The sequence below is a fragment of the Heterodontus francisci genome, chromosome 13 (assembly GCF_036365525.1).
Source record: "Heterodontus francisci isolate sHetFra1 chromosome 13, sHetFra1.hap1, whole genome shotgun sequence".
In the NCBI taxonomy this organism is placed as follows: domain Eukaryota; kingdom Metazoa; phylum Chordata; class Chondrichthyes; order Heterodontiformes; family Heterodontidae; genus Heterodontus; species Heterodontus francisci.
This window is the reverse complement of record NC_090383.1, coordinates 46,471,039-46,492,186: the sequence shown is the minus strand read 5'-3', so window position 1 is coordinate 46,492,186 and position 21,148 is coordinate 46,471,039. Positions and strand designations below refer to the sequence as shown.

At 41.5% G+C, this 21,148-nt stretch overlaps 1 protein-coding gene across 2 annotated transcripts in view; it reads right to left on the bottom strand.

Annotated features, from left to right (window-relative positions):
* Positions 1-21,148, bottom strand: part of fndc1 (fibronectin type III domain containing 1) — a 316,339-nt gene that overhangs the window by 119,674 nt on the left and 175,517 nt on the right. For both annotated transcript variants that reach the window (XM_068044773.1, XM_068044774.1), the window contains 2 exons: positions 6,709-6,792; positions 2,836-2,964 (listed from right to left, as the gene is read on the bottom strand). In XM_068044773.1, coding sequence (XP_067900874.1) covers positions 2,836-2,964; positions 6,709-6,792 — 213 coding nt within the window. The remainder of the gene's footprint in view (positions 1-2,835; positions 2,965-6,708; positions 6,793-21,148) is intronic.

Below are 21,148 nucleotides of genomic sequence, written 5' to 3'. Positions count from 1 at the left end.
ATTCAGCAGCCTTCCAACAGTCACTGAGGTAAGCACTGCATAGGAGCATTAGGACAGGTAAAGATACTCAGCAGACAGGCACTAAGGGTGATTAGTTGACTTTTGCATGGAATATTAAATGGCTTGTTTGAAAAACTTGGTTTGGAATTGTTGTTTTTATTTCTGCATTGTGGCCAAGAAAACAATGTGATTGTCAGTGACAGAGGGAAGGTAAGGTGCGCGACTATTTTACAATGGGCAATTGGGATTGTGTTCACTGATGAGCTGACCACGACAGAAAGAGGATGTGTTGGTTGTCTCCTTCATTCATCTATTCAGGAGGAAGAGCTTTTTTATACAGCGGGTGGTAATGATCTGGAATTCACCGCCCACAAGGATGGTGGAAGTGGAGACAATCAATGATTTCAAAAGGAAATTAGATGGGTACTTGAAGGAAATAAATGTGCAGGTCTATCAGGGATTGAGCAGAGGAGTGGGACTGACTGGACTGGACCGCTCCCCCAAGAGCCAGCATGGACTCAACGGCCCAAATGACTTCCTTCTGTGCCATAAATGCTCAATGACTCTACTCCTCCTCAGCTGCTTGCCATATACCTTGCGTACAAAGTCTGTTACCTCATCATGACGAAGTTGTGCAGGACACAGCAGACCACGATGAATCATGATTCATGCTCTGGTGAATACTGTAGGACTATTCCAGAGCGGTCCAAGCATGGCTTAAGCACCCCAATGGTCTGCACACTGACATTTGTTTTGGCAGTATGGCTCTCATACGCATGCTGCCCACATGTGGTTGGGTTCTGCACCAGAGTCATGAGCTAGGCGGTCAGCAGATAGCCCTTGCTGTCCAGTAGCCACACTCTGGTTTGATATGGTGGCTCAGTGGACTGCCACAGAATAAAGGCATCATAAGTACCACCAGGATAATGGGGGCATTCACCTGCAAGATGTATTTTATTCATTTTTATTTATTTTTTATTTAGAGATACAGCACTAAAACAGGCCCTTCGGCCACCAAGTCTGTGCCGACCATCAACCACCCATTTATACTAACCCTACATTAATCCCATATTCCTACCACATCCCCACCTTCCCTCAATTCCCCTACCACCTACCTATACTAGGGGCAATTTATAATGGCCAATTTACCTAACAACCTGCAAGTCTTTGGCTGTGGGAGGAAACCAGAGCACCCGGTGAAAACCCACGCGGTCACAGGGAGAACTTGCAAACTCCGCACAGGCAGTACCCAGAATGGAACCCAGGTCGCTGGAGCTGTGAGGCTGCGGTGCTAACCACTGCGCCACTGTGCCGCCCATGTACTGAGCATAGTCACACATCAGCTGCACATTCGCGAAGTGGAACCCTTTGCAGTTGTGGCACATCTCTACATTTAGATGTGGGACACACAAAGCCATGTGGATGGCAGCCTGCACCATGGGGAAACAGCTATCCAGGTGAAGCCATGCACAGGCTCTGCCTGCTTCTCCCTGGCCAGAGAGAATGCTATGTAGTCTTCTCTCCTGGCATAAAGAGCATCAGTCACCTCCCCTATACAGCAGTTGATGCCAAACTGGGAGATGTAACTTGCTCCAGTTGAAGAATCCTGACGGGAAGAAGTTCATGGCCACAGTCATCTTCACAGCCACTGGCAGCACTGTCCTTGCCCTGCGCTGAGGCTGCATGCAAGAGAAGGCTGATTTCAGTGAGTACCTCCTTTGTAAAGCAGAGACAGCATACACACCTTGGTGAGGTTGAGGTAAAATAAATATTTCCTGAAATCCTGGGAGCATAAGGCCTCCTGCTGAGAACTCTTCTCCCCCTCTTAGCTCTGCGAGCAGCTTGTCCTCCTCTGCTGCATCTGCTCAATCTCTCCATCATGTTGCAGGCCAAGGGGGAAGGTAACTACAGCACTCATAACTGGTAGCAAGTGGTCTGACCAGAACCCAGACCTTCACTACATGCACTGTAATTCCCCATCAACTTCACTAACTTTTAACAGCAGCAGAAAACTCTCAGCACTGCTACAAACTCAAACAAAGCCCGTAGAAATCAATCAGTAACTAACCTGATAGTAGCTGCTGATCCTTTTATATGGCACTGGTGGAGAGATGGGCTGGGCCTGTCCTGCTGCTGAATGCCTGTGCATGCATGTTTAAGAGAGGGTGTAAGCTGAAGTGTTGAGGTCAGAAATGGTAGAGCTGGCATCAAATCAGTGTTTCACACTGACTGACGGCATGATCTGCATATCTCTGGTGCATGCTCCTACCACAGGTGCTAATGCCCTTACCAAAATAGTGTCTGGGTTCATAAAGATATGTGCATGCCACGGATGCCATTTTGGAACCAAAACAGCGTCCATCAGAGCACCACGGAGCCAAATTTTGCAGCCTTTGTTTTATATGCTCTAATATTCCCCCATTAATCAAAGGCCATGCCCCATCTGCAGCTATGAGGACAAGCAGGAAACCCATTTTTGATTGACCACCTATTGCCACTTTTGCCAATTGCCAGGAGAAATAGTGATAAGTTTTAAAACCAATTCTTTATTGAATAATAAAGTTATATGAAAAATGTTACACACAGAGCAATATGTAAATAAAGAGGTCACATGGCTCATGCAACCATTAAGTAACAATTCCTTTTGGTACTCACTTATAGAACACATCATTCGTCTTGCCAACTCACCCTTATAAACCAATGATACAGCAACACTGAAAGTGTCATTAATTCAGTGAACTAGATGCCACCTCGCTACCTAATTAAGAATGTGTGATAATAAGAAAATGAGAGAACATTGAGTGTATTAGAAAAACTTTAATGTTGTGCACATACCTACAAAACGCTTATTTCCTGCCACATCAAACTTTGACTGTGGAATCGTATGGAATGACCTTGCCACAGATTCTGTCATCATTGGAGGCTCAGTTGTTGTAGGTAAAGTAGTTGCAACCAGCTGAAAGCCTTGGAAAATTCAAGAAAATTGCAGTTAAAATATTTTAAGACATGAGGTTGATGTAAGCGTTCAGGATGAATTTGGTTTCACTTCTGCCATCAAGACGGTTCATCATTCTGGAGAATATCAGTACAAATTTACTCAGTTCATTTACACCATGTCCTAAAACCCTATCTAAAAGGATTAGACAATTCATGATTAGTAACAGTAATAAAGTTTTTCAAATAAGTTGTCATTATAGTACAGAAAACACTTGTTAACTTCACATCAAAATTTTGCCAAACCTGTCCTTTTAACTGAGTTTTAATCATGTTGTGTCTGGAATACTATATGGTTCCCTCCTAATCCTTGGCGAAAGTTCAAATTTAACATGCCACATGCAGTGTTATGACAAAACATCAAAGATTTGACAATAACGATGTATTTTTAAAAAAATGAAGATTAGAACTGTTCTCCAAGATGAGTTCAATGTTTTCATTTTTAATAAATTATCACGTCATAAATGTTTAAAAAGAGTCAAATGGTAAAAATTCCCCAAAACCTTTAACAACAACATTTTTTTTGGATTTTTGTTTTGCAAATTAACATCAGTTTATAAGCTGTAATCAGCGGCCTGAATTAAAAGTCTTCAGTCTGGAAATTGTTGGAATAACACATCTCGCGAGTGAAGTGAACTGGACTTTATGCCTCACCTTTCAAGTCACATTAATCTTCTATCGTAAATTACTAGAAATGCAACTTGATAATAGTGCAGTGATGTCAATGTCATTTCTGGGATCTCATGAACGTTGTGCGCAATAGTCCATCTCATTAATCAATGAAACAAAATGATAATCAAAGAAACAGAGCAAGTGAGAGAGAAGGGAACAGGGTAAATTAGAGTTAAATTAGAGATAGGAAAGGGAACTAAAGAGAAAGAGGCAGAAGGAAAAAGTAATACATTTTAAAAAAGTATAATGTACATCCTGCAGGAATGAGACTCCACAGTTTCATTATTCCCTTTCTAGACCTCAAAGATTAAGTGGCATGTCAGGACAATAAATCATATTAACAAATTTTTACAATAGAAAGTACCAGCCTAATTGGCTGCAACCAGGTTAATTTGCATTTACAGTGCAAATTCAACAATTTCTTAACATGGCAAGGTCCCAATTTTTTTGGTTCTGTTGAGGCCAACAGTGATAAAACGTCCAGCAATTTGTGGTGAAACAGAACTCATGGCACTTCTTATCCTTGCCAAAAATCTTGGGCTTTTTGTGAACTCATCGTCATGAGTGCTGTGAACTCATCATTATTTTCCCAGCAATTTCTGGACCTTCATGTCAGTTTGCCAAATGATATTAAGTCCAAGTTGGTTAAAAAAAAATCAAATGCATCCAGCAAAACCTTTAGTGCTTTTGAGACAGAGTCATCACTTCAGTGAACTTAATCTCCTGTTGCTTTCATTCCAAAATGCATTTGTCCCATAATAATGATAATTTTCTGACTGCTGTTTACCATATTTTAATAGTAATATGGTTAAACTGATGACATATGTAACTAATATAAAGTTCACTGTAAAACTGCTCAACAGGAACACAAAAATAAGTTTTCTTAGCCCTGCTAGCACAACAGGATCCAATAGTTATCAAAATTAGGAAATAGGTTTTAACATATGAGGGAACCACTCGGGACATTTGAGTGGAGGCCTAGACAAAACATTGAAATAATAAGTAGGAATTGATATAATCACAGGAAAAATATCAAGACTCTGATATAGAATTATTTGAGTAGATGAGGGGAGTATTGCTGAAAGTGCAAATACTTCTGATGGGTAGTTTTATGCAATTGGTTGAAATTGGTTAGCAATCTTTCAAAAGGTAAATTTGTAAACTGGTTCAGACCCCTTGATAAAGCAAAGAGGGATGACTTGCTGAGGTATTCAAGATAGTTTAGGATATTGATATGTTAAATCCTGAGAAACTGTTTAGAGGCACTGAGAATGACTACAATCAGCAATGCAATTCATGAAGAGGTAAGGTGAAAGGCAGATAACATAGAGCACCAGGAAACAGAAGAAAGTTGAATGGAAAAGGTCACATAGTCTGATGCGACAGTTCAATCCTTTGTTTGTTCAGAAGCTGCATACATTAATAGTGAGCTAATCCCGGGGAAGCAGAAAATATTATTCAAATCTTGAGAGAGAAGACATGTGCAAATCAGAAATCCCAATTAGTTGAAGCTAAAGTGTGAATTGAGATCATTAGGATGATATAAATAGTTTAAAAGCCAGCAGTGATGATCATTTTGACCTTCTAATATAATTTTGGAAGTTCAACTTTCAAATAATTGGTTGTTAATCCATTCTATAACCAAAAATAGCACTACCAAAACAACAAAGTATTGAAGAGTTGGTTTCCTCTGGGTACAATATGCCACAGCATCATGAACAAATGCATAAAGATTTCTTTGGTAGTAGTTGTAGAAAAATTTTAATTAGGTTACATTCTATTACAATAGAAGCAACTTAATAGGTTTTTGTGAAAGGGAATTAAATGAATGCAGGGGAACATCAATTTATGAAAAACAGGTAATATCAAACAAATTTATTAAGATAGTAGCATTATGCATCTTTATTTGCAGGAAGCATTTGACTTCAGTTGTGCTGTGAAGAATAATTCAGCCTATGGACATTCTCTGGTGTACTGACTGGCAGCCAGACAAGAGTGGGATTGCCTGTGGAGAAAGCTGCCAGTTCAACAATCTCTGAATGTGGAAGCTGCATACCCCATGGAACACAAAACTGGGTGACGACCCTCAAAAAAAAACTCAAGGTCCCTCAATAGACTTACGATTGAAGTGAAAGTTCATGAAATCCAAAAGGAATTTGTAATTTGTATAATTCAGTAACAGTTATTACTAAGTATGTGTTTGCTTTCTTCAATAAATTAATTTTGTTGGGTAAGGTCCTTGGCAGTAAAAACTATACATTGGATATTGGTAGAAATGAACTGGGTAGATTAAATTGGCCTGACCTTGGTCTATAGTTTCTCATGTTCCCCAATCCATTTTTTTATGCTTATAAAATGTCTGGCTTGGGCCTACTTCTGGTTTCAGCATTTGATTTTGTCAGCTCATACATATATATGAATTAGACCATGGGTGAAATAAAATTTGATAAACGTGGACCTGACGTGACCAGTTTGGTCTTAGACCAGCTAAACACATGTAGTCTAACCTTTATTCATGCTACAAATGCAATTTATTAGCTGGTGCACTAAGCTAGCAGCCAGTTCTTTCAGCTACATCTGAAACACATTGACTCTCTCTGGCTACATACACATGTTTCTTCACAGAGCTTGTACATTTAACATTGTGCTAATCCCAAGAGAAGCAGAAAACATCCACACAAACCACAAAACAGAAGGAATTGTGCAAATCATGAGCAGCAATTAGGTGAAGTTATAAGCGTGAACTGAGATCACTAGTAAGATATCATTGGTTTTAAAGCCACCAGCAATCTCCATTCTTGCAGTCATCCACATTAATCATTCTAATGCAGTTGCGTGTCATTTATTTAGGACATGCCAAATTTGACTATTTGCACACAGTACTAAAAGTAGCATAGAGACCCTATTAAATGAGAAAGCGTGACCTCTGGTCTTTTACCTCAAGCACGTTAGAATTTCTATACATTGCACAGATGCAAAGGAGAACGTACAGGAGGTTAAAAAATGCAGCACAAAAGAGAAGTAGCCATACCCAGGCAGTACCTTCTTTAATGGCTAAAGCATCCAGTGAATCACCTTCCATGGAAACTGTTAACATCATATCAGGTTCCATCCCTGAAGACTCTTCTGTTGAAGAAAGACAAAGTTGTATAAACACAAAGAGGTTAAAGTGAGAGTTTGCATTTCTGTAGATCAACATAAAATACCACTTCTCCACGAAACCATGCTGTTTAGTAGTAATCTTCAACGCTGTAGCATGTTCCATTGTAATTCCTGTACATTATTTTAGTAAAGTTGTCACAAATTTCAAATAGGTAAGCACTTTCATAGTAGAACAGGAATTTCACTTTGATGCTATCAGAATTTAATTCATTTTTTATCTTTGTAGGTTTACTGTGAAACTGCGTTCAATTGAATGTGTAAAAAAAGCTTATTTAATTTGCATTGCCAGCTCATCTACATAAATGGGATAGCTGTGAAAGCTTGTAAAATATTTGTGTGGTAAGGTGTACTTCCTTGTTCAAATAAAAACAAAAATGTTGGAAATATACAAAAGTACATTGTAACCAAAATGTTAAAAAGCCATGAGCTGACTTTTATTCCCTATCTCTCTTAGTGAGAAGTAGTGTTTATAGGGAACAAAAACAAGAAATGCTGGATTCACTCAGCAGGTCTGGCAGCATCTGTGGAAAGAGAAGCAGAGTTAACGTTTCGGGTCAGTGACCCTTCTTCGGAACCGGGTTCCGAAGAAGGGTCACTGACCCGAAACGTTAACTCTGCTTCTCTTTCCACAGATGCTGCCAGACCTGCTGAGTGAATCCAGCATTTCTTGTTTTTGTTTCAGATTTCCAGCATCCGCAGTATTTTGCTTTTATTTTAGTGTTTATAGGGAACATTGGTCAGGAAATAGCAACCTGAAGCCCTTGATTTCCTGTTTATTAATTTAATTGGAGAAGGAATCAGAGTTGCAATTTCCTGAATGATTCTGGAATGTGTGAATATTACTCCGCTCTAGAAACAATCATTTGATCACTTCATGCATCTTTGTATCCACTGATTTTACCGGCACCAAATGCATTTTAAAATATCCTTTTAGTTAAGGAAATGTGGCATGTTACAAATCAACACTTTAATTTCAGGAACATGATGAAACAGAATATGAAATGATTTATTATTGAAGTATTTGCAAATTACAGTGTGTTATAACATACTCCCCTATGGCCAAGAAACCAATAGACTACTTTGCTGCTTAATGCAATAAAGGTACAACATACAATAAAAAGATATAGCTAAATATATTACTTTCCTGAATATTGTACAGTATGGTCAGCCAATTTAATGCACCAGCATTTTTGCATAATATTATTAAGCATATTACCTCCCCCGCCACCCCATTACCATCCCTGAAACACTTCCAGCAAGATAATGAGTGCACTCCCAAGGCAAGGGTTAAATACATTGGTAACACTTGTAGGAAAGTTTTGGTGATACAGAGAAATTAGGGACACTTCAGTTCAACATGTGGATGTTCAAACTTCTAAGCACAATTAAAAATAATTACATCTTTAAATAAAGTCACTTTATTGATTTAATTAAAGATGTTATGTGGCATAATTTTCTCTGTGATTTTCGTTATTGGGAAAACAGAAAGTGGTATCTTTATCATAGGTGTACAGATTTGTCGCGTTAATGTGCAATGAAGGACATGCAGAATACTGATGAAGTAACATCAATTTAATATTCAGAGCATTATCTGAATCAGACATGGAATTTGACCAATTCAAATGAATTTTGACCTAATTGGGGGGAACTTTATGCTCTCCCCCGCGGTGGGTTTGGAAGCGAGGAGAGCATATAATCAGGCAGGAAGGTGGCGGGGCCCTGACAATTGAGGCCCTTAAGTGGGCAACTGATACCAAGTTAATGGCCTCATCCCACCATCGTCACAATTAGCCGAGCGGCAGGTGGGCCTGTCACCGCACAGGAAGCACTGCAGGAAAATCTGTGCGGGTTTCTTGCTGGCTCCGGTGGGTGCTGTGAGGGGGATGGAGGTCCCTCATTAAAAGGCACTTAGTGTTTGAATGATGGACCCAGCATCGGGGTGGGGGGGAGGTGTTCGCTGAGAGCCACCCACCTGTCCTTGCTGCCGACCCCCTACAACCTCTCCCCTGCAATGACCACCCCGCGAGACCCCTCCCGCCATGACCTACCTGTGGTTTGTAGTAAGATGAGGACTGGGGCCAATTAGAGACCAAAAATGGGATCTCACATGGAGGGAGAGGGCATGGATGAGGTGCTAAATGGATACTTTGCATCTGTCTTTATCAAGGAAGATGATGCTGCCAGAGTCATAGTGAATGAGGAGGTAGTTGAGAGAATGGATAGGATAAAAATTGATAAAAAGGAATTATTAGAAAGACTAGATGTACTTCAAGTTGATAAGTCACCAGTACTGAATTGGATTCATCCGAGGACAGTGAGGGAAGGGTGGAAATTGCAGAGACACTGACAATAATCTTCCAATCCTCATTAGATACAGGTGGTGCCAGAGGACTGGAGAATTGCAAATGTTACAACCCTTGTTCAAAAAAATGGTGCAAGGATAAACCCAGCAACTACAGGCCAGTCAGTTTAACCTCAGTGGTGGGACAGCTTTTAGAGACAATAATCTGGACAAAGTTAACAGCAACTTGGACAAGTGTAGATTAATTAAGCAAAGCCATGACAGAGTTGTTAAAGGAAAATCATGTTTAACTAACTTGATTGAGTTTTTTGATGCGGTAACAGAGAGGTTTGATGCGGGTAATGAGATTGATGTGGTGTACATGGACTTCCAAAAGGCATTTGAAAAAGTACCACATAATAGGCTTGCCAGCAAAGTTGAAGCTTATGGAATAAAAGCAGCAGTGGGAGCATGGATATGACGTTGGAAGAGTGGCAAAAAACTACAGTTGTGGTCTACAGTTGTTTTTCAGACTGAGACTTGGTTGAGGGAAGGGCATGATTGGCAACTAAATATCCCAGGATATCGATGCTTCAGGCGGGATAGAGAGGGAGGTAAAAGGGGTGGAGGAGTTGCATTACTGGTCAAAGAGGATATCACAGCTGTGCTGAAGGAGGGCACTATGGAGGACTCGAGCAGTGAGGCAATATGGACAGAACTCAGAAATAGGAAGGGTGCGGTAACAATGTTGGGGCTGTACTACAGGCCTCCCAACAGCGAGCGTGAGATAGAGGTACAAATATGTAAACAGATTATGGAAAGATGTAGGAGCAACAGGGTGGTGGTGATAGGAGATTTTAATTTTCCCAACATTGACTGGGATTCGCTTAGTGTTAGAGGTCCAGATGGAGCAGAATTTGTAAGGAGCATCCAGGAAGGTTTTCTAGAGCAGTATGGAAATAGTCCAACTCGGGAAGGGGCCATACTGGACCTGGTGTTGGGGAATGAGCCCGGCCAGGTTGTTGAAGTTTCAGTAGGGGACTACTTTGGGAATAGTGATCACAATTCCGTAAGCTTTAAAATACTCATGGACAAAGACGAGAGTGGTCCTAAAGGAAGAGTGCGAAATTGGGGGAAGGCCAACTATACCAAAATTCGGCAGGAGCTGGGAAATGTAGATTGGGAGCAGCTGTTTGAAGGTAAATCCACATTTGATATGTGGGAGGCTTTTAAAGAGAGGTTGATTAGCGTTCAGGAGAGACATGTTCCTGTGAAAATGAGGGATAGAAATGGCAAGATTAGGGAACCATGGATGACAGGTGAAATTGTGAGACTAGCTAAGAGGAAAAAGGAAGCATACATAAGGTGTAGGCGGCTGATGAAAGACGAAGCTTTGAAAGAATATCGGGAATGTAGGACCAATCTGAAACGAGGAATTAAGAGGGCTAAAAGGGGTCATGAAATATCTTTAGCAAACAGGGTTAAGGAAAATCCCAAAGCCTTTTATTCATATATAAGGAGAAAGAGGGTAACTAGAGAAAGGATTGGCCCACTAAAGGACAAAGGAGGAATGTTATGCTTGGACTCAGAGAAAATGGGTGAGATTCTAAACGAGTACTTTGCATCGGTATTCACCGAGGAGAGGGACATGACGGATGTTGAGGTTAGGAACAGATGTTTGATTACTCTAGGTCAAGTCGGCATAAGGATGGAGGAAGTGTTGGGTATTCTAAAGGGCACTAAGGTGGACAAGTCCCCAGGTCCGGATGGGATCTATCCCAGGTTACTGAGGGAAGCGAGAGAGGAAATAGCTGGGGCCTTAACAGATATCTTTGCAGCATCCTTAAACACGGGTGAGGTCCCAGAGGACTGGAGAATTGCTAATGTTGTCCCCTTGTTTAAGAAGGGTAGCAGGGATAATCCAGGTAATTATAGACCGGTGAGCCTGACGTCAGTGGTAGGGAAGCTGCTGGAGAAGATACTGAGGGATAGGATCTATTCCCATTTGGAAGAAAATGGGCTCATCAGTGATAGGCAACATGGTTTTGTGCAGGGAAGGTCATGTCTTACCAACTTAATAGAATTCTTTGAGGAAGTGACAAAGTTGATTGATGAGGGAAGGGCTGTCGATGTCATATACATGGACTTCAGTAAGGCGTTTGATAAGGTTCCCCATGGCAGGCTGATGGAGAAAGTGAAGGCGCTTGGGGTCCAAGGTGTACTAGCTAGATGGATAAAGAACTGGCTGGGCAACAGGAGACAGAGAGTAGCAGTAGAGGGGAGTTTCTCAAAATGGAGACGTGTGACCAGTGGTGTTCCACAGGGATCCGTGCTGGGACCACTGTTGTTTGTGATATACATTAATGATTTGGAGGAAAGTATAGGTGGACTGATTAGCAAGTTTGCAGACGACACTAAGATTGGTGGAGTAGCAGATAGTGAAGGGGACTGTCAGCGAATACAGCAGAATATAGATAGATTAGAGAGTTGGGCAGAGAAATGGCAGATGGAGTTCAATCAGGGCAAATGCGAGGTGATGCATTTTGGAAGATCCAATTCAAGAGTGAACTATACAGTAAATGGAAAAGTCCTGGGGAAAATTGATGTCCAGAGAGATTTGGGTGTTCAGGTCCACTGTTCCCTGAAGGTGGCAACGCAGGTAAATAGAGTGGTCAAGAAGGCATACGGCATGCTTTCCTTCATCGGACAGGGCATTGAGTACAAGAGTTGGCAGGTCATGTTACAGTTGTATAGGACTTTGGTTCGGCCACATTTGGAATACTGCGTACAGTTCTGGTCGCCACATTATCAAAAGGATGTGGATGCTTTGGAGAGGGTGCAGAGGAGGTTCACCAGGATGTTGCCTGGTATGGAGGGCGCTAGCTATGAAGAGAGGTTGAGTAGATTAGGATTATTTTCATTAGAAAGACGGAGGTTGAGGGGGGACCTGATTGAGGTGTACAAAATCATGAGAGGTATAGACAGGGTGGACAGCAAGAGGCTTTTTCCCAGAGTGGGGGTTTCAATTACTAGAGGACACGAGTTCAAAGTGAAAGGGGAAATGTTTAGGGGGGAGATACGTGGAAAGTTCTTTACGCAGAGGGTGGTGGGCACCTGGAACGCGTTGCCAGCGGAGGTGGTAGACGCGGGCACGATGGAGTCTTTTAAGATGTATCTAGACAGATACATGAATGGGCAGGAAGAAAAGAGATACAGAACCTTAGAAAATAGGCGACATGTTTAGAGAGAGGATCTGGATCGGCGCAGGCTTGGAGGGCCGAAGGGCCTGTTCCTGTGCTGTAATTATCTTTGTTCTTTGTTCTTTGAGGAAGATATACAGTGATGTTTCCCAGGGATCAGTACTAGGACCACTGCTTTTCTTGATATATGTTAATGACAAAATTTACAGATGACCCAAAACTGGGAAGTATTGTGAACTGTGAGGAGGATAATGATAGACTTGAAGAGGACATACACCAGTGAAATGTGTAGACATGTGTCAGATGAAACTTAATGCAGAGAAGTGTTAAGTGATTCACTTTGGTAGAACGAGAAAAGGCAATATAAAATAAAGGATACAATTCTCAAGGGGGTGTAGGAGCATAGGTACCTGTGGGTATATGTGAACAAATCATTGCAAGTGGTAGGGCAGGTTGAGGAAGCGGTTAATAAAGCATACCGACTCCTGGGCTTTATAGTTATGCGCGTAGAGTGCCAAAGCAAGGAAGTTCTGATAAACCTGTATGAAACATTGGTTTGGCCTCCATGGAGTATTATGTCCAGTTCTGGTCATCACACTTTTGGAAGTATGTGAAGCACAGTGGCGCAGTGGTTAGCACCGCAGCCTCACAGCTCCAGCGACCCGGGTTCAATTCTGGGTACTGCCTGTGTGGAGTTTGCAAGTTCTCCCTGTGTCTGCGTGGGTTTCCTCCGGGTGCTCCGGTTTCCTCCCACATGCCAAAGACTTGCAGGTTGATAGGTAAATTGGCCATTAGTAATTGCCCCTAGTATAGGTAGGTGGTAGGGGAATATAGGGACAAGTGGGGATGTGGTAGGAAAATGGAATCAGTGTAGGATTAGTATAAATGGGTGGTTGGTCGGCACAGACTCGGTGGGCCGAAGGGCCTGTTTCAGTGTTGTATCAATAAATTTTAAAAAATAAAAAATTAGAAAGGGTGCAGAAAAGATATACGAGAATGGTTCCAGGGATGAAGAACTTCTGTTATGTGAATAGATTAAAGAAGCTTGAAGAACAGAAGATCAAGAGGAGGTGTGATATAGAGGTGTTCAAAATCATGATGGGTCTGGACAGAGTAGATAGGGAGCAACTGTTCCATTGGTGAAAGGGTTGAGAACCAACGGACACTGAAGGTGACTGGCAAAAGAAGCAAAGGCGACATGAGGAAAAACTTCTTTAAACAGTGAGTGGTTAAGATCTGGAATGCACAGCTAACAGTGCGATAGAGGCAGATTCAATTCTGGCTTTCAAAAGGGAATTAGATCATTTTCTAAATAGAAAAAAAAATTGCAGGGCTATGAGGAAAAGACAGGGGAGTAGCAATAGATGAGTCGCTATTGTAGAGAGACAGCATGGAAACAGAAAAGGCTGGAATTGATTTTTTTGTTACATTGATTCCAGAGATTACAGTCTGAAGAACATTGTGACACACTTTTTGGAACTCCCAAAGTCGATTTTGAGGAAGTTTGGGTGATTGAAAAATTGCTCCGGGTGTGTCTGCAAGTCGTGTTCAGGTTCAACTCAGTGAGACAGCACGGTACGCTATTTTAAAAATATGTCACTAAAGACATATTTTGGGACAATGGGAGAATTCAACCCTAACAAAGAGGGCTGGTGCAATTATGAAGGAAGGTTACACATTTGGCTGCAAGCTAATAAAATAGGAGATGAGGATAAAGTGAAAGTTTTCCCCACTATGATGGGGCCAGGTACATCTGAGGTGGTGTTTAACCAATGTTGCCCGCAAGACGCAGTACTTTGGACTATTCTGAAATTAATGAGATTCTGGACTCATACTATGGCTCGACTAAGAATGAAATTGCACTCCGAGTTGCACTGCATGAAGGGAAGCAGTTGCCAAATGAGTCGATTGCAGATTATATACTTGAATTAAAGAAACTTTCTGGTCACTGTGAGCATGGCACAAATTTAGACGTCAACCATAGAGACACGTTTGTTGGGGGTCTAAAGAACAGTAAAATTCAGGCCAAGCTGCTGAGTAAAGGCAATAAGGTGACATGGAAGGAGGCCTGTGATGAGGCCACAGCCTTGGAAATGGCACTAAGAGATAGCTGCAAATTGCAAGGAAGTTCTTTTCCTGAATTGGCAGGGGAGGTCCACCAGATTTCAGCAGGAACCAGGCCACAGCAACCATGTTCACAGACTCAGTCAGAAATTTAGATTCTACCATTGCCATGGTAGCCACCAACCATCTAAATGTCTCCATTTCCAGTCAAAGTGCTCTGCCTGTGAGAAAGTCGTTCATATCCAGATGCCATGCAGGAGTAGTGAAAACAGTAAAGCTCCAGGTTACAGGCATGCGCCAAGTTGAGGTTGTTGTACACCTAAAGCAAGTTCAGGATCCTGGAAGTTCTCGAATGCACATATGATAGATATGGAAACAAAAGGTGATGTAATTGAGCAGGAAGATCAAGAGTTGTACTAAGTCAGAGAGAAAGAAAAACAGCACATGGAAGTTGAGAGAAAAAGAGCTGAAGCTATAATTCCAACGCCTACGGTAAAAATGAAAGTTGGAGATTCATAACTTACTTTCATCTTTGATACAGCTGCAGCAGTGTCTGTTATCTTGGAAGGAGAGTACAAGAAGTCCCTAAGTCACATTCCCTTATGCAAAACTGGTGTGAAACTGATTATTTATTCCAATAATAGTATTCCAGTGTTAGGTGAAGTTAGGGTGGAAGACAATGATGCATTATATTACTTGTCCTTGGTAGTAGTAGTAGGTAACAAAGTATCCCTGAAGGGAAGAAATGGGCTCAAAAATACATTTGAACTGGGATGAGTTATTTACAGTAGGGATCATTAAGAGTACGTCTGACATTGAGAATGTGCTAAGAGTGCACAAAGTGGTCTTTCAGCAAGGAGGACCAAATTATAAAATTTAGACATCACAAGGCCAAAGTCAAGATAAAGGACATTGTACAGCTGACACTTTGCAAGGCTATGCTAGTACGTAATGCAAAGTCAGAAACCGTAAGTAAACAGCTGGATAGATTAGAAAGAACAGGGGCAACTAAAAACATAACAGTATTTTGTTTTGATCTATAGCTATAGCAAGTGGACAAATGTTGAGTCTATGCCAATACAAGTGGCAAAACTATTGAGGTTTTGAGAAGTTGGTTTGCAATTTATGGATTGCCAGAAGTGTTGGTGTCAACTAATGGTCCACAGTTTATGTCAGAAGACTTTGAAATATTTCTTAGTAAGAATGGAGCCAAACATACTCTCATGCTTCTGTATCACCCAACATTGCTGCAGAAAGAAGTGTACAAATTGTGAACAGGTCTTTGCAAAAGTATTTGCTAGGTGACAAGTTAGGCAGTAATTTCCATGTTTCTCCTCAACACAGCCTAAAGAATTTTCTGTTCTCTTACAGAATAACCCCACAGTGTACAACAGGTTGCTCACCTTACGAATTAGTGTTTAAACATGCTCCTAGGACAAGGTTCAGTTTGCCTAAGCCTGACGTCAATAGCAAAGTAAGAGAAAAGCACGACAGAGTGAAGATGAGTCATGATATTCGAGGCATGAAACTTAGAGAGTTCAGTGCTGGCCAGAAGGTAATGGTGAAAATTCACTGAGGTGATAAGGAGAAGTATGTGTTTGGAGTTGTTGTAAAAAGACTAGGTGCACGCACATATCTAGTGAAGATTGGAGAGCAACTCCATCAGTGTCATGTAGATCATAGGCTTGAAAAGGAAATCTGACAAAGGCAGAGCATGAGAAATCTCATATAGTCTAAGTTCCTACAGTCCCAAGAGAAAGTCAGAAAGTACAAGTCACAAAGAAACTGAAAATTTTGCAGGCATCACAGAATCCACTGGTAGAGAAAAGTGAGTCAGGGTCTTTGATTAAGACTAAATCAATCAATTTCACAGCCACAACCATTAAGTGGAGTTGGTTGTCAAAGTAAAAGTTCAAGGTCAACACAGTCGGAGATGTTGGGAGTGCAGATTCAAGCTAATGGAAAAGGAGGGAGATAGCCAGAGAGAAAGAGAAAGGAGGCAAATAGGTTAATTGAAAGTATGTAGGATGAAAGAAGAAATAAGTTGTTCTTTTCATTACTACTTGTCAAATGATATTTTTGTTAAAGACATACTGGTGTTAAGGAAAACTATTTTTCACATGTAAATTACTGTGGAAATATTGGTTATCTATGATTGAGATGTGATTACAGTAACAAGCATGCAACCCAACCCGCTAAATTTCAGGTATCATCACTGCATTCTGGGAAATTATGTTCATGTTCCATTTTGCATTTAATATACAAGTTTTATTTTACATGGGGAAGATGTGTAATATATGTGATAGCTAAGCATTTGTATACTGCTATACTGCCTCTCTGCTGTGCTCTCTGTTGGGGAGGTGTAAATAAAAAGTTCAACAATGGCTGCTTACAGCAAAGACCTCACATAGATTTACTCAATGAATACACAATAGACACGATGGGCCGAATGGCCTCCCACTGTGCTGTAACCATTCTATAATTCCATAAGTGTAAATTGCTACATTTTGTTAGGAAGAACCAGGAGAGGCAATATAAATTAAAGGATACATTACTAAAGTGGGTGGGGGTATGTGTGCACAAATCATTGGAAGTAGCCGGGCAGATTGAGAAAGTGATAAGAAGGCATACAGGATCCTGAACTTTATAGAGGCATAGAGTTCAAAAGCAAAGACGCTCTGATGAATCTTTATAAAAAACACTGGTTCGGCCTCAACTGGAGTATGGTGTCCAATTCTGGTCAACACACTTTAGGAAGGACGTGAAGACTTTAAGAGGGTGCACAAAAGATTTACGAGAATGGTTCTAAGGATGAGGGACTTCATTATATGGATAGATTGGAAAGGTTTGGGTTGTTCTCCTGAGAGAAGAGAAGGTTGCGAGGAGATTGATAGATGTGCTCAAACTCATGAGGGGTCTTGAAAGTGTAGAATGAGAAATTGTTCCCATTGGTGAAAGGGTCGAAAACCAGAGGACATAGATTTAAGGTGTCTGACAAAAGAACCAAAAGTAACATGAGGAAAAAACATTTTTTACACACTGAATACCCAAAAGGGTGGTGGAGGCAGATTCAATCGTGACCTTCAAAAGGGAATTGGATAAGCATCTGAACAGAAAAAAATTGCAGGGCTCCAGGGAAAGACAAATGGGACTAGCTGAATAGCTCTTGCAGAGAGCCGTGACATACACAATGAGCTAAATGGCCTGTTTGTGCTGTAACCGTTCTATTATTCTTTCACGTGGCAGTTTCCAGCTGTCACAGAATCACAGAATTGTTACAACACAAAAGGAGGCCATTCGGCCTATCGTGTCTGCACCGGCTCTCTGAGTGAGAAATTCACTTAGTGACATTCCCCCACCTTCTCCCCATAACCAATATACATTCTTCCTTTTCAGGTAACTATTTAATTCCCTTTTGAATGCCTCGATTGACTTTGCCTCCACCACTCTCTGGCAGTGTATTCCAGATCCTAACCACTCACTGCGTGCAAAGGCTTTTCCTCATGTTGCCATTGCTTCTTTTGCCAGTTGCCTTAAATCTGTGCCCTCTCGTTCTTGATCCTTTGACAAGTGGGAACAGTTGCTCCCTATCTACTCTGTCCAGATGTCTCATGATTTTGAATACCTCTATCAAATCTCCTCTCAGCCTTCTCTTCTCGAAGGAAAACAGTCCCAATTTCTCCAATCTACCTTTGTAAATGAAGTCCCTCATCCCTGAATCATTCTTGTGAATCTTTTCTGCACCCTCTCTAACACCTTCACACCTTTCCGAAACTGCAGTGCCCAGAACTGGACGCAATACTCCAGCTGAGGCTGAACTAGTGTCTTAGACAAGTTCTACAAAACTTCCTTGCTCTTGTACTCTATGCCCCTATTAATAAAGCCCAGGATACTGTATGCTTTATTGACTGGCCTCTCAACATATCCTGCCACCTTCAATGACTTATGCACATATACACCCAGGTCCCTCTGTTCATGCACCCCCTTTAGAACTATACTCTTTATTTTATATTGTTTCTCCATGTTCTTCCAACCAAAATGAATTACTTCACATTTTTCCGCATTGAACGTCATCCTCTACTTGTCCGCCCATTCCACCAGCTTATCTATATCCTTTTGAAGTTCTACACTCAGAGTTAAAAATGTTCCAAGTTTCGTATCATTTGCAAATTTTGAAATTGTGCCCTGTACACCCTGTCCTTTTAAGGACCACAGGCTTGGCATTCAATTGCCCAAGAACACGAACCACACCATGCAGATACATCACAAGTTCTGCAAAAGTGACCTCAGACAGGCATTAAGCCTCCTTTTGCACATGCAAAGGGCCAACAAGGGTATCAGATGCACGCCCTGGATGCATGTGCAATACTCTTTACCAGAATGACAGGTCTTGCACTTCTAGTGCAGAATGAGTGCACACACACCACCTGTTGTGTTGAACTCAGCCAGCTGTTATAGGGCTGTGTGGCATGATCAAATTTCTAGGGCCTGGAGTATTAGCAGCAACATCTGGAGACAGATGACAGATGACCTGCTGGGTACTTTTCCTGTCCCTGGTGAGCACATTAACGCAATAGTGAGGAAGGATATTAGCTCTGACAATGTGGAATCTGTATGGGTAGAGCTGAGAAAAACAAAGGGGCAAAAAATGTCAGTGGGAGTTGTAGATAGATCCCTAAACTGTAGTGGTGATGTTTGGAAAGGCATTAAACAGGAAATTAGAGACACATGTGATAAAGGAACACCTGTAATTATGGGTGAATTTAATCTGCATATAGATTGGGCAAATCAAATTAGTCACAATACCGTAGAGGAGGAATTCATGGAGTGTATATGGGATGGTTTTCTGGACAAATATGTTGAGGAACCAACTAGAGAACAGGCCATCCTAGACTGGGTATTGTGTAATGAGAGAGGAATAATTGACAATCCAGTTGTGTGTCAGTTACTAGGGGACATAGTTTTAAGGTGAGAGGGGCAAAGTTTAGGGGGGTTCAGCGAGGCAAGTTCTTTACACAGAGGGTGGTGAGTGCCTGGAACTTGTTGCTGGGCGAGGTGGTGGAAACAGGTACCATAGAGATGTTTAAGGGGCATCTTGACAAATACATGAATAGGATGGGAATAGAGGGATATGGTCCCCGGAAGTGCAGAAGGTTTTAGTTTAGGCAGGCATCAAGATCGGCGCAAGCTTGGAGGGCTGAATGGCCTGTTCCTGTGCTGTACTGTTCTTTGACCCCTTGGGGATGAGCGACTATAATATGATAGAATTCTTCATCAAGATGGAGAGTGATGTAGTTGATTCTGAGTCTAGGGTCCTGAATCTTAATAAAGGAAACTACGAAGGTATGAGGCGCGAGTTGGATATGATGGATTGGGAAACGTTACTTAAAGGGATGATGGTGCAAAGGCAATGGCAAACATTCAAAGAGCGCATGGATGAACTGCAACAATTGTTTATACCTGTCTGGTGTAAAAGTAAAATGGGAAAGGTAGCCAAACCATGGCTTACAAGGGAAATTAGAGATAACATTAGATTGAAGGAAGAGGCATACAAATTTGCCAGAATAAACAACAGAACTGAGGATTGGGAGCAGTTTAGAATTCAGCAAAGGAGGCACAAGGGATTGATTAAGAAAGAGAAAATAGAGTACCAGAGCAAGCTTGCAGGGAACATAAAAACTGACTGTAAAAGTTTCTATAGGTATGTGAAGAGAAAAAGATTGGTGAAGACAAATGTAGATCCCTTACAGTCAGAAACAGGGGAATTTATTATGGGGAACAAAGAAATGGCTGACCAGCTAAATGCATACTTTGGTTCTGTCTTCACAAAGGAGGACACAAATATCATACCAGAAATGTTGGGGAACACAGGGTTTAGTGAGAGGGAGGAACTGAAGGAAATCAGTATTAGTAGAGCAATGGTGTTGGGGAAATTGATGGGATTGAAGGCCGATAAATCCCCAAGGCCTGAGAATCTACATTCCAGAGTACTTAAGGAAGTGGCTCTAGAAATAGTGGGTGCATTGGTGGTCATCTTCCAAGATTCTATAGACTCTCGAACAGTTCCTACAGATTGGAGGGTAGCTAATGTAACCCCACTATTTAAAAAGGGAGGTAGAGAGAAAACGGAATTATAGACCAAGTCAGCCTGACGTCGGTAGTGGGGAAAATTCCAGAGTCCATTATCAAAGATAGTATAGCAGGGCACTTGGAGAACGTGGTAGAATCAGACAGAGTCAGAATGGATTTACAAAAGGGAAATCATGCTTGACAAATCTACTAGAATTCTTCGAGGATGTAACTAATAGAGTTGATGAGGGACAGCCAGTGGATGTCGATTATTTGGACTTTCAGTAGGCTTTCGACAAAGTCCCACATAAGAGATTAGCGTGTAAAATTAAAGCACATGGGATGGGGGGTAGTGCATTGCGATGGATAGAAAATTGGTCGGCAGACAGGAAACAAAGAGTAGGGATAAATGGGTCTTTTTCTCAATGGCAGGCAGTGACTAGTGGGGTACTGTAGGGATCGGTGCTAGGACCCCAGCAATGCACAATATATATTAATGATTTAGATGAGGGAACTAAATGTAATATCTCCAGATTTGCAGATGACACAAAACTGGGTGCGAGGGTGAGTTGTGAGGAGGATGCAAAGAGGCTTCAGGGTGAATTGGACAAGTTGAGTGAGTGGGCAAATACATGGCAGGTGCAGTACAATGTGGATAAATGTGAGGTTATCCACTTTGGCAGCAAAGACAGGAAGGCAGATTATT